Below are 12,708 nucleotides of genomic sequence, written 5' to 3' on the forward strand. Positions count from 1 at the left end.
TCAGCTGAAGAACTCATGTTTAGCAGACCAATTGAAACAAATCTAGCTTGGTTTTATTAAGCCTCTCAAATCCTTAATAAATGAACCTTTTTTTTGTGTTCACAAATGGTTTATGTGTGGTTGGTGCCTTGATGTTTATTCACTCAGCGTGCATGAGGAGAAGAAAGGCACAAGAAAGGAGATACTGCAGATTGCTCATCTATAAGCTCCCAGCTCCTTTCAGCCTTGACAATATCTTCAGACAGTGAGCTAACCAGGATAACAAATAGACAACGCTTTTATGCCAGTCCATCTTGCACCTCCACAATAACTTACACACATCTTTGAAAAATAAGTGTCAAAACATCAAGAATTTTAAATTTTAACTATCAGATAAATTGATTGAACAACAGAGTTACCGCTTAGCAGTAGCAGAATCAAACTGGCCTACACTTCTTTTTTGGAATTTCAAATTGACTTACCAAGGCAACAATTCCCAATGTGAAAACTAACCAAACGGTAATGCGTTCAAATTACTGTCAACTAATTTTAAAAGTAGCTGAATGTGTGATATACTGAATTTATTTTTGATATGCTGTGGTTTCCCTTTCCAACCCAAAACGTTGATTTCTTCACCTCCTGATGCTGCCTGGCTTGCTTTGTTCTTGCGGCCTCCTGCTTGTTTACCTTGGATTCCAGCATCTGCAGTTTTATTTTATCCCTTTCCAACTGGCAGCATCAATGACAATTTAACTATCATATTTGTATTGTATTGTATTTGTATTGTGTTAGATTGTGGTCCTGATTTTTAAATGCAGGTAGCTTGCAAATTGCTTTGCCTGTAATTCAGTGCAGTTCTTTCATGAGAAATGCTGTGCAGAAAATACTTAAAGTCATTTTCACTATTTCTCCACAGTTTTCTGAGAATGTTCGGCTCAGATGATGAGTTCACGAGAGGCTGATATAAATTGTCATGAAATTGAAGGAATTATTCCTTAAGCTAAAATTAAACAACATTTCTTAATTTTAGAAGATTGTCTTTGAATATAGTTCCCAAGTCAAAGGTTGACATTTTTTGACACTGGAGGAATTAAGTGACTGGGAAAGTGTGGGAACAGGAGCTGAGGTAGAAGATTGACTATGAATGAATCAGCAGGATTGAAATGCCCACTTTTGCACCATCTTCTTATGTCCTTGTTACAGGTGCTTGGACTCAACCACAATAGTAACAGAGGAATTGCATCCAATAAACACAATAATGCGTCAGCCTCGCTTTGGAAGGATTGAAGTAGAAAGCACAATTAATACCAATGAACTGAACATCACAGTGGAATGCCAGTCAACCAACAGTGTTGGCGAGAGTCATGCAACCTATCAGATAAAAGGAGGTAATAATATTCTTCGTGGAAATACTTAGCAAAACCAAGTACTGTTGTGCATTTTTGCTAAAATACTGAGAAAATGTTCAAATATGCCATACCTTTAGCACAGTGCAGTTTTCCAGATATCTGGAAAATGTCTAAACAATTTAATATTGTGCATTCCCCTCCATTTAAATAAACTGCTGTGTAGATCTCCTGATTTTCTTTCCATCCTTCCTTTTAACTTGTTGTTGCAGGTCAATATCAGGACCTGAGCTGTTGGATTTATTGCCCTTCTAAAGTATGTGAACATGTGATTAATGTGAACAGTTGTCTTTTCTGTTTAAATGAAGCCAGTTTGAGACAGCTAGACAGAGTGGTCACTCTGCCTACCTGATGAATGTACTGCCTGGTGAAGTATGGTGGAGGCAAGTTCAATTGAAGCATTCAAGAGGGCATTCTTTGGATGATTGTTTAAATAGAAATAATGTGCAAGTGTATGGTGAAAAGATAGGGAAATGACATTAACCATAATGTTCGTTGGAGAGCAATATATAAGTATTTATAACTATTTATTGATATTGTGATGTTTTGCTTCTGATGGTCTCTTGATTAGTGCTGGTGTTCAAATTCTTGTCACTTATTGAAATACCCCATCTTCTCACTTTTCACTCTCAGTTAGGGCTATAGCTTATAGATTATGATTAATAGAATAAGTTGGCAGAGATTTGGAGCCGGATGTTTCTGTGGGTGTCAGCAAGCTGATGTCGGGTCCACATAGACTGCCCGCCTATGGCATCAGCCCATCCCTTGCCACAACCCTCTAGATGATGGGCTCCTATTTGACTACCTCCGTGCTCACCATCTTATTAAGGTTCCTATTACTGCAAGCCCTATCAGGTGGCTAGCAGTGATGTCTGATGAGCTGTCCCAACAGGATGCTATAAATTGAAGAGGCCTGAAGTTGGTAAGGCCAATGAGTTAGAGGGAAACTCCCTTGGGGGAACTATTCGGCTGTGAGTCTCCCTGCACTCTCTTTTCTGTCTGTTGGAGAACGTAAACTTTAGCTCTGACAGACCCTGGTTTAACATCACCATGCTGTCCCATTGGAGCCAGTGGTCTTGATGCACCATTGAGGGGGGGAGGGGGGGGGCTCTAATCACCTTGGCTTGGGGTTTGGCACTCTGCTGTGATGTCATTGAAATGCTGATGTTGGTGAAATCCCTGAATAAATTAAGCCTCATTGAAGTAATTGGTGTGCTGCCTCCAAAAAGCAAGCAGCTGAACTAGTTGCACCTGGGAAAAGCCCTTTGGAGATGTAACTGCAACAGACAGCATTCTGATGCGACTGCCATTTATTTTCCCAGAACTCCTATGCCTTCCACCAACCTCACCATGTTCAAGCCCAAATTAATAGTGCTGAGAAAATCCCCATCTTTAAATAACAAGACAATGAAAGGTTTTAAAATCTAATAAAATCCATTAGGCCAACGTACATGATTATTACTTCTGCTTTTGATTCCTAACTAGCATTACACAAACTTGCTTTCATATCAGCAGTTTCTGTTCCAGTTTTGCAATGATGCCTAAAAGTGAATAACCTAGCTTGACTATACCTGGACATTTGCTCAGGACTTGACAAGTGGCTGAGGTAGATTTTCAGCCTTGCACTTTGGTGATGTCTGTTTTCATGTACACAACCTTGAAGTGACAGTAGTCAAATAGATTTGAGTGTGGATGGTCTGGAACTAGCTAATGGAGGTTGTTTTCTCAGAACAGGCACTCATATTATGTGAGCGATCACGTCATTTTCCTTCTTTACTTACAGGAATGCCAAAGACACATCATCTCTTTACACCACTATTGACACTGTTTGCAGCAGCAGCAGGTGTACTCTGCATTATCTTAGTGATCCTGTTTTACAAGTATCAACAGGTAAAGTGCAGCAAAGTTTAATATTTCCAATATTTCACTGTACTTTATAAAAGTTGTCATTAATATGATCATAATTTTTGATAGAAACCTAGGTACCAAATTCAGTGGAAGGTCGTTGAGGGAATTCAAGGGAATAACTACACTTACATCGACCCGACACAATTACCATACGATGATAAGTGGGAATTTCCCCGGGATAAGCTGCGGTTTGGTTAGTGGATACTTTGCTTGATTGACATAAATTGTTCTTGTATTAAAGCATTCAATTAAGCTGCATTTGATTAACAATGAACCCATTAAAACAATAGATCTTTCGCAAAAAAGATGTTCAAAGAAATATTCTGCTATTCAGCTGAAATGGTGACTTGGTCTTAGAAATGGATGTATCTGGAAAGCTCGGATTATTTACCAGAACTAATCAAGTGAATGGGTTGTCAGGATTAAATATAGGCCACAGGTAATCTGAGTTTGAGTTTGGAAAGATGTTTTTTCAGCAGACTGTGCACAGAAAGGCTGATCAGCAGACATTCTATAAGATTATTAAGGCAGAGCTGTTGGAGAATAGGTTTGGGGTGAGTAGACCAGAACATATTGTAGAAAGGGTTATTCACAGTGAGTGAGTATAAGGGTGAGGAGTTATCAGGGTAACATGGGATCTCAATTCAGAGTTGGGAGAGACAAATATCAGCACAGTTAGAGATAGAATAATCAAGCAGCGTCAGCATGACTTTATGAAGATGAAACAATGGCTGACAATTGTATTATAATTGTTTGAGGACGCAACAAGCGAATTAGATAAAAGGAAAACAAATAGATACACTATATTCAGATTTCCAAAAGGCATTCAATAAGACATTGCTCATAAGACTATTTAATAGTATAGAACCCTTGGTTTTGGGGTGAGTAAATTAGCATGAATCCAGGATTAACTAACTAATAGGAGGGATTTGGGATAAGGGAGGCATTTTCAGGATGGCAACCCGTAACTAGTGGAGTGCCACAGGGATCAGTTCTGGGGCCACAATTATTTACAATATATATATTAATGACTTGCACAAAGGAAGTGAAAGTACTATCAAAACATTTTAAGATGGCACAAAAATAAATGGGAAGGCAAGGGTGATGATGACTCAAAGTGTCTACAGAGGGATATAAACAGGTTAAATGAGTTGGCAAAAACTTAGAGTATATTAAGAGTAAGAGGATTACCTCATCAGAAAAGATAAAATAACTGTCTTGTGAATAAAACAATCCCATGTTAAGAATCCATAACTTGATTATTCTGCACACGGATATTCATTTATGAAGAAAGTGCTTCCTGTTTCTAGGTAAAACACTTGGAGCTGGAGCCTTTGGGAAGGTTGTGGAGGCTTCTGTTTATGGATTGACAAAGGCTGATTCCATTATGACTGTTGCAGTAAAGATGCTTAAACGTAAGTATATGTGATAGACATTTTGTGCGGTCTGGAAATTGATGTGCCATAATTAGTGGAATGACAACTTCAAATCTGCTTTTGCAGCAAGTGCCCACTCAACGGAGAAGGAAGCTCTGATGTCAGAACTGAAAGTCTTGAGTCACCTAGGGCAACACATCAACATCGTCAACCTGCTGGGAGCATGCACTGTAGGAGGTCAGTCCATGTATTTTGTATAAGCCATTGCACACTTTACATCTGAAAACAAATTTACTTTTGGAGTAGTGAAATTGTCAGTGTGGTTCAGTGGTAACACTATTGCTTTCTGAGTTAGATGGTTGTTGATTCAAATTCCATGTCAGCATACATAGTCCAGCTGACATTCAAAAGCAGACTGACAAAATGCTACGTTATTGGTGGTGCTGTCTTTCTGATGTAATGTTAAACTGAAGCTGTATATGCACCAGCATACTCCCTCAGGAGAAAGTAAAAGATCCCATATATCCCATAGCTATTCAAAGCAGAACAGAGGAGTTGCCTTTTCTTCATATTGATTAATGCTTAGTCCTCAAAGAGTGTTACTAAATCAATTGATCTGGTCATTATTACATCGTTGCTGTTCATCGGAGTTACTGTGCTCAAATTGGCCATCATGTTCTTTACATTGTAATAGTAATTACACTTCAGCAGTTCTTCCATGGCAGCAAAGATCTTTGCGTTATTCTGAGTTTGTGGAAGGTACGATAAAAATACAGGATCTTACACTTTGCTATAATGCTCCCTCACGTAACAAAGGTTTATCAAGCTGAGTCTTGAAAATGTCAGTTGATACCATTTTAGGTGGAGAAAGGTCCAATTTCCATTGCACGTTTTGGAAATAAAAGCCTTTGTGATAAATTCTAGCTTGTAATTTTATTGTATTGATAGTATTTATTCTAGACCAGGTGATTTGGAGAGATTATTCATAATGTTGTTTTTTCTTAGTGAATAAGTCCTGAACTACACCAAAATTGGTCATATAGTAGACTGTGAAGAAAGTAACTTAAGAGCACTAAGGGATCTTGATCAATTGGCCCAATAGGCTGAGAAACAACAAATGGAGCTTAATTTCGATAAATGTGAGAGTGAGGGGAAGGGCAGTCTAATGATAGCTTAGCCAATCTAATTACAGGGATATGACTGATGGTGTTTGGGGAGGTGGGTGGTGGGTAATGCTTTGGGGATGAGGGTAAAGCAGATTGTGGCTAGTTAATGTAGTAGATTATGGGAAAATCCAATGACAGCTGGACAATCCACTGGATCTCAAAGGATAGGTTGTGTTTCTGTGAGAATCTGACAATGGCTGGGGGTGAGAGATTAGGGATGGGGGTGGGGGTCCAGCCATGGTGGGATGTGGTGCAGACAAATTGTGGGGGCAGACTTACTCGTGGTTTTGAGCTTTGACGAAGTCCTCCTGTTCCTTCGAGATCACACTCTGTGATGTAGAAACCTCCCCTGACCACCTCCTCTCAATTCCTGAATTTCCTGAGGCCTGGTCTAAAACAGAATGAGGCTACAATGAAGCCAAGCTGCCTCATTATAGCACAGAAGTGACCAATCCACTTCATGGGAGTGGATTGATCACCAGCCTCTCATGCTGCCTGCGTTAAAGTTGGGAATGGGCAGGTTCCGTTTCTGTTCCAGACATCTTGTAGTATAACTTATGATCCCTACCTATATTTTGGGTATTAATATTCAGCCCAAGCTCTCTAAGTGTTTAGATTAAAATTGTTTTTGAGAGAGTACCAGGGAAACCTTCAGTAAGTTTCATTTATTTTGATTCTGAGCTAGCATGTATTGACTGCCGATTTATACAATCAGTGTACCCTCATTGTGAATCATAAATCATAGTTCGTAGGTGTTAAATGTAAAAAGATCCATAGTGTTACAAACAGTAATAATCTGGCTTAGTTGCACCTTTTAACATATTTTAACTTGGAGGTTTATTAAGAAGACCTTAATAAGGGGAAGCGATGCTGAGTGGTATTTTCATTGGAATGGTAATCCAGAGATCCAGGTAATGTTCTAAGGATCTGCCAAATCCCACCTTGGCAGAATTCAATCAAACTGGAATTAGGCGTTTAATGATGACCATGAATCCATTGCTGATTTCTGAGGAGAAAAATGAACATGTGGTTCACTAATGTCCTTTAGGGAATGAAAATACCATCCTTACCTGGTCTGGCCTGCATGTGAATCCAGATGCACAGCAATGTGTCTGGCTCTTAACAGCCTTCTGGGATGGGCAATAAATGCTGGCCTTGTCAGTGGTACCCTCAACCTGTGAATGAAGGAAAAAAATCTTAAGAGACACGCATCTTAATCTGCAGAATTATTCCAAAAATGACAAAAATTGTTTGAAACATAAAACTGACCTTGTTGATCCGCCAGGGACAGATAAAATGTGGGCTATGTTAACTGTAAGGCCCGCATGTTTTCTCCAATTTTATCAGTGAAAATGTTTTCGTAAACTGCACCCTACTCTTTAGCTGCTGTCTGAGCAATAGCATAATTCTGAATGATGGCAATGGGTATGAATAGATAGTGCTGTCTTTGGGTAATACCACTTCTGCTCCTATTTCATCCATCCTTTGTACGCTCACCCACTTATGTCTCAGAGGTATCATTATTGGAACCACTGCTTCTCCTTTTTAACTGAAAAAACCTTCAATGAGCAAACTACACTGCCAAAGTTTGGTTTGGCTGTGACCCTGGACTACTTGGTTAACATTTGGTGGTTTGCTGGATGTCACATCAAAAATCTTGCAATGGAGTTCTTTACTACATTGTACACATTAAATCAGTCTGTAGTGTAAGATATGTTTTATCAATTCTTACCTTTTCAGTCTATCTGTATCAGTCAGACCAGCCTTAAGATCAGTAAGGAAAATGAATATGTCTGCTCCAGCAAGACAGCATGCAGAGGTGCCCCATATTTCCCAGATGTGACATTGAATTATTAACTGTGTTTGAAGTTTTCCAGAAGAATCAACCTGTCACAACAATTTCTGGAATTTCTTTTTTATGTGGCTTGTTTTTTATTCGTCTATGGGATGTGGGAGTGATTAGCTATGCTAGCATTTATTACCCATCCCTAATTATCCAGAGAGCAGCGAAGAATCAACCAAACAGTTGTGAGTCTTTAGGTAAGGATGGTAAACTCCTTCCCTTAAGGACATCAGCAAACCAAATGAGTCTTTACGACAATTGGTAATGTTTACATGGTTGTCAAAGGCTAGCTATTTATTAAATTAAATAAAATTGTTGTTTGATTGGAACCCACATCCCCAGAGATTTTTTTGATATGTGACACAACCCATAGAAATAGAGAAAGTGAGGGCTGCAGATGCTAGAGAGCCAGAGTCAAAAAGTGTGGCGCTGGAAAAGCACAGCAGGTCAGGCGGCATCTGAGCAGCAGGAGAAGACAGCTGATGAAGGAATTATGCACAAAACGTGGTCTCTCCTGCTCTTCGGATGCTGCCTGACCTGCTGTGCTTTTCCAGTGCCACACTTTTTGACATAGAAATAGAGACTCAGCCTCTCTTTCTGATTCAGATATTGTTATAGAACATATAGAACACAGAACATTACAGCGCAGTACAGGCCCTTCGGCCCTCGATGTTGCGCCGCCCTGTCATACTAATCTGAAGCCCATCCCACCTACACTATTCCATGTACGTCCATATGCCTGTCCAATGACGACTTAAATGCACTTAAACTTGGCGAATCTACTACCGTTGCAAGCAAAGCATTCCATACCCTTACTACTCTCTGAGTAAAGAAACTACCTCTGACATCTGTCTTATACCTATCTCCCCTCACTTTAAAGTTGTGTCCCCTCGTGTTTGCCATCCCCATACTTGGAAAAAGGCTCTCCCTGTCCACCATATCTAACCCTCTGATTATCTTGTATGTCTCTATTAAGTCACCTCTCAACCTTCTTCTCTCTAACGAGAACAGCCTCAAGGCCCTCAGCCTTTCCTTGTAAGACATTCCTTCCATACCAGGCAACATCCTAGTAAATCTCCTCTGCACCCTTCCCAAAGCTTCCACATCCTTCTTATAATGCGGTGACCAGAACTGTACACAATACTCCAAGTGTGGCCGTACCAGAGCTTTGTACAGCTGCAGCATAACCTCCTGGTTCCAGAACTCAATCCCTCTATTAATAAAGGCTTAACAACTCTGTCAATCTGGGTGGCAACTTTCAAGGATCTGTGTACATGGACACCGAGATCTCTCTGCTCATCTGCACTCCGAAGAATCTTACCATTAGCCCAGTACTTTGCATTCCGATTACTCCGGCCAAAGTGTATCACCTCACACTTGTCCACATTAAACTCCATTTGCCACCTCTCAGCCCAACTCTGCATCCTATCCATGTCTCTCTACAACCTACTACATCCTTCGTCACTATCCACAACTCTACCGACCTTAGTGTCGTCCGCAAATTTACTAACCCACCCTTCTAAGCCCTCATCCAGGTCATTTATAAAAATGATGAACAGCAGTGGACCCAACACCAACCCTTGCGGTACGCCGCTAGTAACTGGACACCAAGATGAACATGTTCCATCAACTACAACCATCTGTTTTCTTTCAGCAAGCCAATTACTGATCCAAACTGCTATGTCTCTCACAATCCCATTCCTCTGCATTTTGTATAATAGCCTACTATGGGGAACCTTATCGAATGCCTTGCTGAAATCCATATACACCACATCAACCGGTTTACTCTCATCTACCCGTTTGGTCACTTTGTCAAAAAAGTCAATAAGGTTCGTTAGGCACGACCTACCCTTCACAAAACCGTGCTGACTGTCCCTGATCAGATTATTATTTTCTAGATGGTTATAAATCCTATCTCTTATAACCTTTTCCAACACTTTACTAACAACTGAAGTGAAACTCACTGGTCTGTAATTACCAGGGTTGTCTCTACTACCCTTTTTGAACAAGGGAACCATATTTGCTATCCTCCAGCCCTCAGGCACTATTCCTGTAGACAATGATGATTTGAAGATCAATGCCAAAGGCTCAGCAATCTCTTCCCTTGCTTCCCAGAGGATCCTAGGATAGATCCCATCCGGCCCAGGGGACTTGTCTATTTTCACACTCTGCAGTATTTCTAATACCTCTTCCTTGTGAACCTCAATCTCTTCTAGTCTAGATGCAAGTATATCTGTATCTTCCTCGCCAACATTTTCATTTTCTATAGTGAACACTGTCGAAAAATATTTATTTAATGCTTCCCCTATCTCCTCTGACTTCACACACAACTTCCCACTATTATTCTTGATTGGCCCTAATTTAACTCTCGTCATTCTTTTATTCCTGACATACCTATGGAAAGCCTTAGGGTTAACCCTGAGCCTATCCACCAACAACTTCTCATGTCTCCTCCTGGCTCTTCTGAGCTCTCTTTTTAAGTCTTTCCTGACTTCATTGTAACCCTCTAGCGTCCTAACTGAGTTTTCACATTTTGTCCTAACATAAGCCTTCTTCTTCTTCTTGACCAGGGATTCCACTTCCTTAGTAAACCACGGCTCACGCGTTCTATATCTTCCTGCCTGCCTGACAGGTACATACTTATTTAGGACACACACGAGCTTTTCCTTGAATAAGCTCCACATTTTTAATGTGCTCATCCCCTGCAGTTTCCTTCCCCATTCTACGCTTCCTAAATCTTTCCTAATTGCACCTTCCCCCAGCTGTAACTCTTGCTCGTTGGAGTACACCTATCCCTTTCGATCACTAAAGTAAACCTGACAGAATTGTGATCGCTGTCTCCAAAGTGCTCACCTATTTCCAAATCTAACACCTGGTCAGGCTCGTTACCCTGTACTAAATCTAAAGTGGCTTCGCCCCTTGTAGGCCTGTTTACACACTGTGTCAGGAAGCCCTCCTGCATACACTGGACAAAAACTGACCCATCTATAGTACTCGTACTGTAGTGTTCCCAGTCAGTATTTGGATAGTTGAAGTCCCCCATGACAACTACCCTGCCTTTCTCACTCCTATCGAGAATCATCTTTGCTATCCTTTGTTGTCTCTGTGTTCCTGAAAGAAACCTTCCCTGTTAAACTGGAGACCAGAAAAACTTGCACAATTCAAAAATACAACTTTATTTAGTCAGATTTTGGAGTGACCAGTCTGATATTGAAGACTCACATATGTTGTCAATTTCACTACTTTTGTGGAAAGCTACTTATGAAAATAAGGAAACTTCATTTCCAATAAGAAACCATTTAACTGCAGTACAAAGGAATCATTGGCCATACTTGACAGCAATCAAAATAGTCATTGTTCACCATGAATCCATTGATTACAGGGAAATCAATGACATTGAAACTTGCAAGGTTATCCTGAGCCAGTGATATTCCTCAGTTGGCCTAACAGCGATGTGCAGTGTTCCACAAACAAATCTGACTAACTTGTCTAACAACTGCTGTTATTATATGACAGCCATATTTGCAAATTTTCATTTTGCATATTCTGCAAAAGGGTATTTGTTCCATATGTGTATGTTATTGTTTGCCTGCTCCCATGCTATCCAGTCTGTCAGCTACATTTACACCTCCAGAAAAGGGCATATCAACAATACTGAAATTTGAGAACATGCAACAACATGTGCACCATACAACCACCAGAAATAGGAACAGGAATAGGCTGTTTGGCCCCTTGAACCTGCTCCGTCATTCAGTAGGATCCTGGCTGATCCAACATTGCTCACGTATACTTTCTTGCCCTTTCCTAACAACCCTTTCCCCGACTGATCCAGAATCTATTTATCTCAGCCTTAGATATACATAAGGAATGTGCCCCCACAGCTTTCCACGGCAAGCAGTTCCAGAGACTCACAACCCTGTCAGAAAGAGGAAATTCTTTCTTATCTCAGTCTTAAATTGGTGCCTCTTTATTTTGAGACTATGCCCTCTGGTCCTAGATAGTCTCATAAAGGGAAATATCCTCTCAGCATTTACTCTGTCAAGTCCCTTAAAAATTCTATACTTTTCAATGAGATCACCTCTCATTCATCTAAGCTCTAATAAGTAGAGTCCCAACCTGTTTAATCTTGGTTCATAAAACAATCCCTGCATACCAGGGATCATCCTAATGAACCTTGTATGAACTGCCTACAATGAAATTATATCTTTCCTTAAATAAAGGAACCGAAACTGCTCACAATACTGGAGATATAGTTTTACCAACACCTTGTATAGTTGCAGTAAGACCTCCCTACCCTTACACTCCAACCCCCTTGAAATAAGGGGCAACATTCCATTAGCCTTCTTGATTACCTGCTGCACCTGGGTGCTAGCTTTCTGTGTCATAGCTGAAAATGTGTTGCTGGAAAAGCGCAGCAGGTCAGGCAGCATCCAAGGAACAGGAGAATCGACGTTTCGGGCATAAGCCCTTCTTCAGGAATGAGGAAAGTGTGTCCAGCAGTCTAAGATAAAAGGTAGGGAGGAGGGACTTGGGGGAGGGGCTTTGGAAATGCAATAGGTGGAGGGAGGTCAAGGTGAGGGTGATAGGCCGGAGTGGGGTGGGGGCGGAGAGGTCAGGAAGAAGATTGCAGGTTCGGGAGGCGGTGCTGAGTTCGAGGGATTTGACTGAGACAAGGTGGGGGGAGGGGAAATGAGGAAACTGGAGAAATCTGAGTTCATCCCTTGTGGTTGGAGAGTTCCCAGGCAGAAGATGAGGCGCTCTTCCTCCAACCGTCGTGTTGCCATGGTCTGGCGATGGAGGAGTCCAAGGACCTGCATGTCCTTGTTGGAGTGGGAGGGGGAGTTAAAGTGTTGGGCTATGGGGTGGTTGGGTTGGTTGGTCCGGGTGTCCCAGAGGTGTTCTCTGAAACGTTCCGCAAGTAGGCGGCCTGTCTCCCCAATATAGAGGAGGCCACATCGGGTGCAGCGGATGCAATAGATGATGTGTGTGGAGGTGCAGGTGAATTTGTGGTGGATATGGAAGTGTCCCTT

The 12,708-nt window shown here is 41.1% G+C and overlaps 1 protein-coding gene across 1 annotated transcript in view; it reads left to right on the forward strand.

Moving 5' to 3' along the window:
- kita (KIT proto-oncogene, receptor tyrosine kinase a) overlaps positions 1–12,708 on the forward strand; it is a 91,519-nt gene that overhangs the window by 46,823 nt on the left and 31,988 nt on the right. The window contains exons 9-13 of the mRNA XM_043690812.2: positions 1,183–1,367; positions 3,169–3,275; positions 3,360–3,486; positions 4,604–4,708; positions 4,796–4,906. Coding sequence (XP_043546747.2) covers positions 1,183–1,367; positions 3,169–3,275; positions 3,360–3,486; positions 4,604–4,708; positions 4,796–4,906 — 635 coding nt within the window. The remainder of the gene's footprint in view (positions 1–1,182; positions 1,368–3,168; positions 3,276–3,359; positions 3,487–4,603; positions 4,709–4,795; positions 4,907–12,708) is intronic.

The sequence above is a fragment of the Chiloscyllium plagiosum genome, unplaced genomic scaffold, assembly GCF_037043375.1.
Source record: "Chiloscyllium plagiosum isolate Xiang-an unplaced genomic scaffold, Cpla_swu_hap1 HiC_scaffold_1, whole genome shotgun sequence".
In the NCBI taxonomy this organism is placed as follows: Eukaryota; Metazoa; Chordata; class Chondrichthyes; order Orectolobiformes; family Hemiscylliidae; genus Chiloscyllium; species Chiloscyllium plagiosum.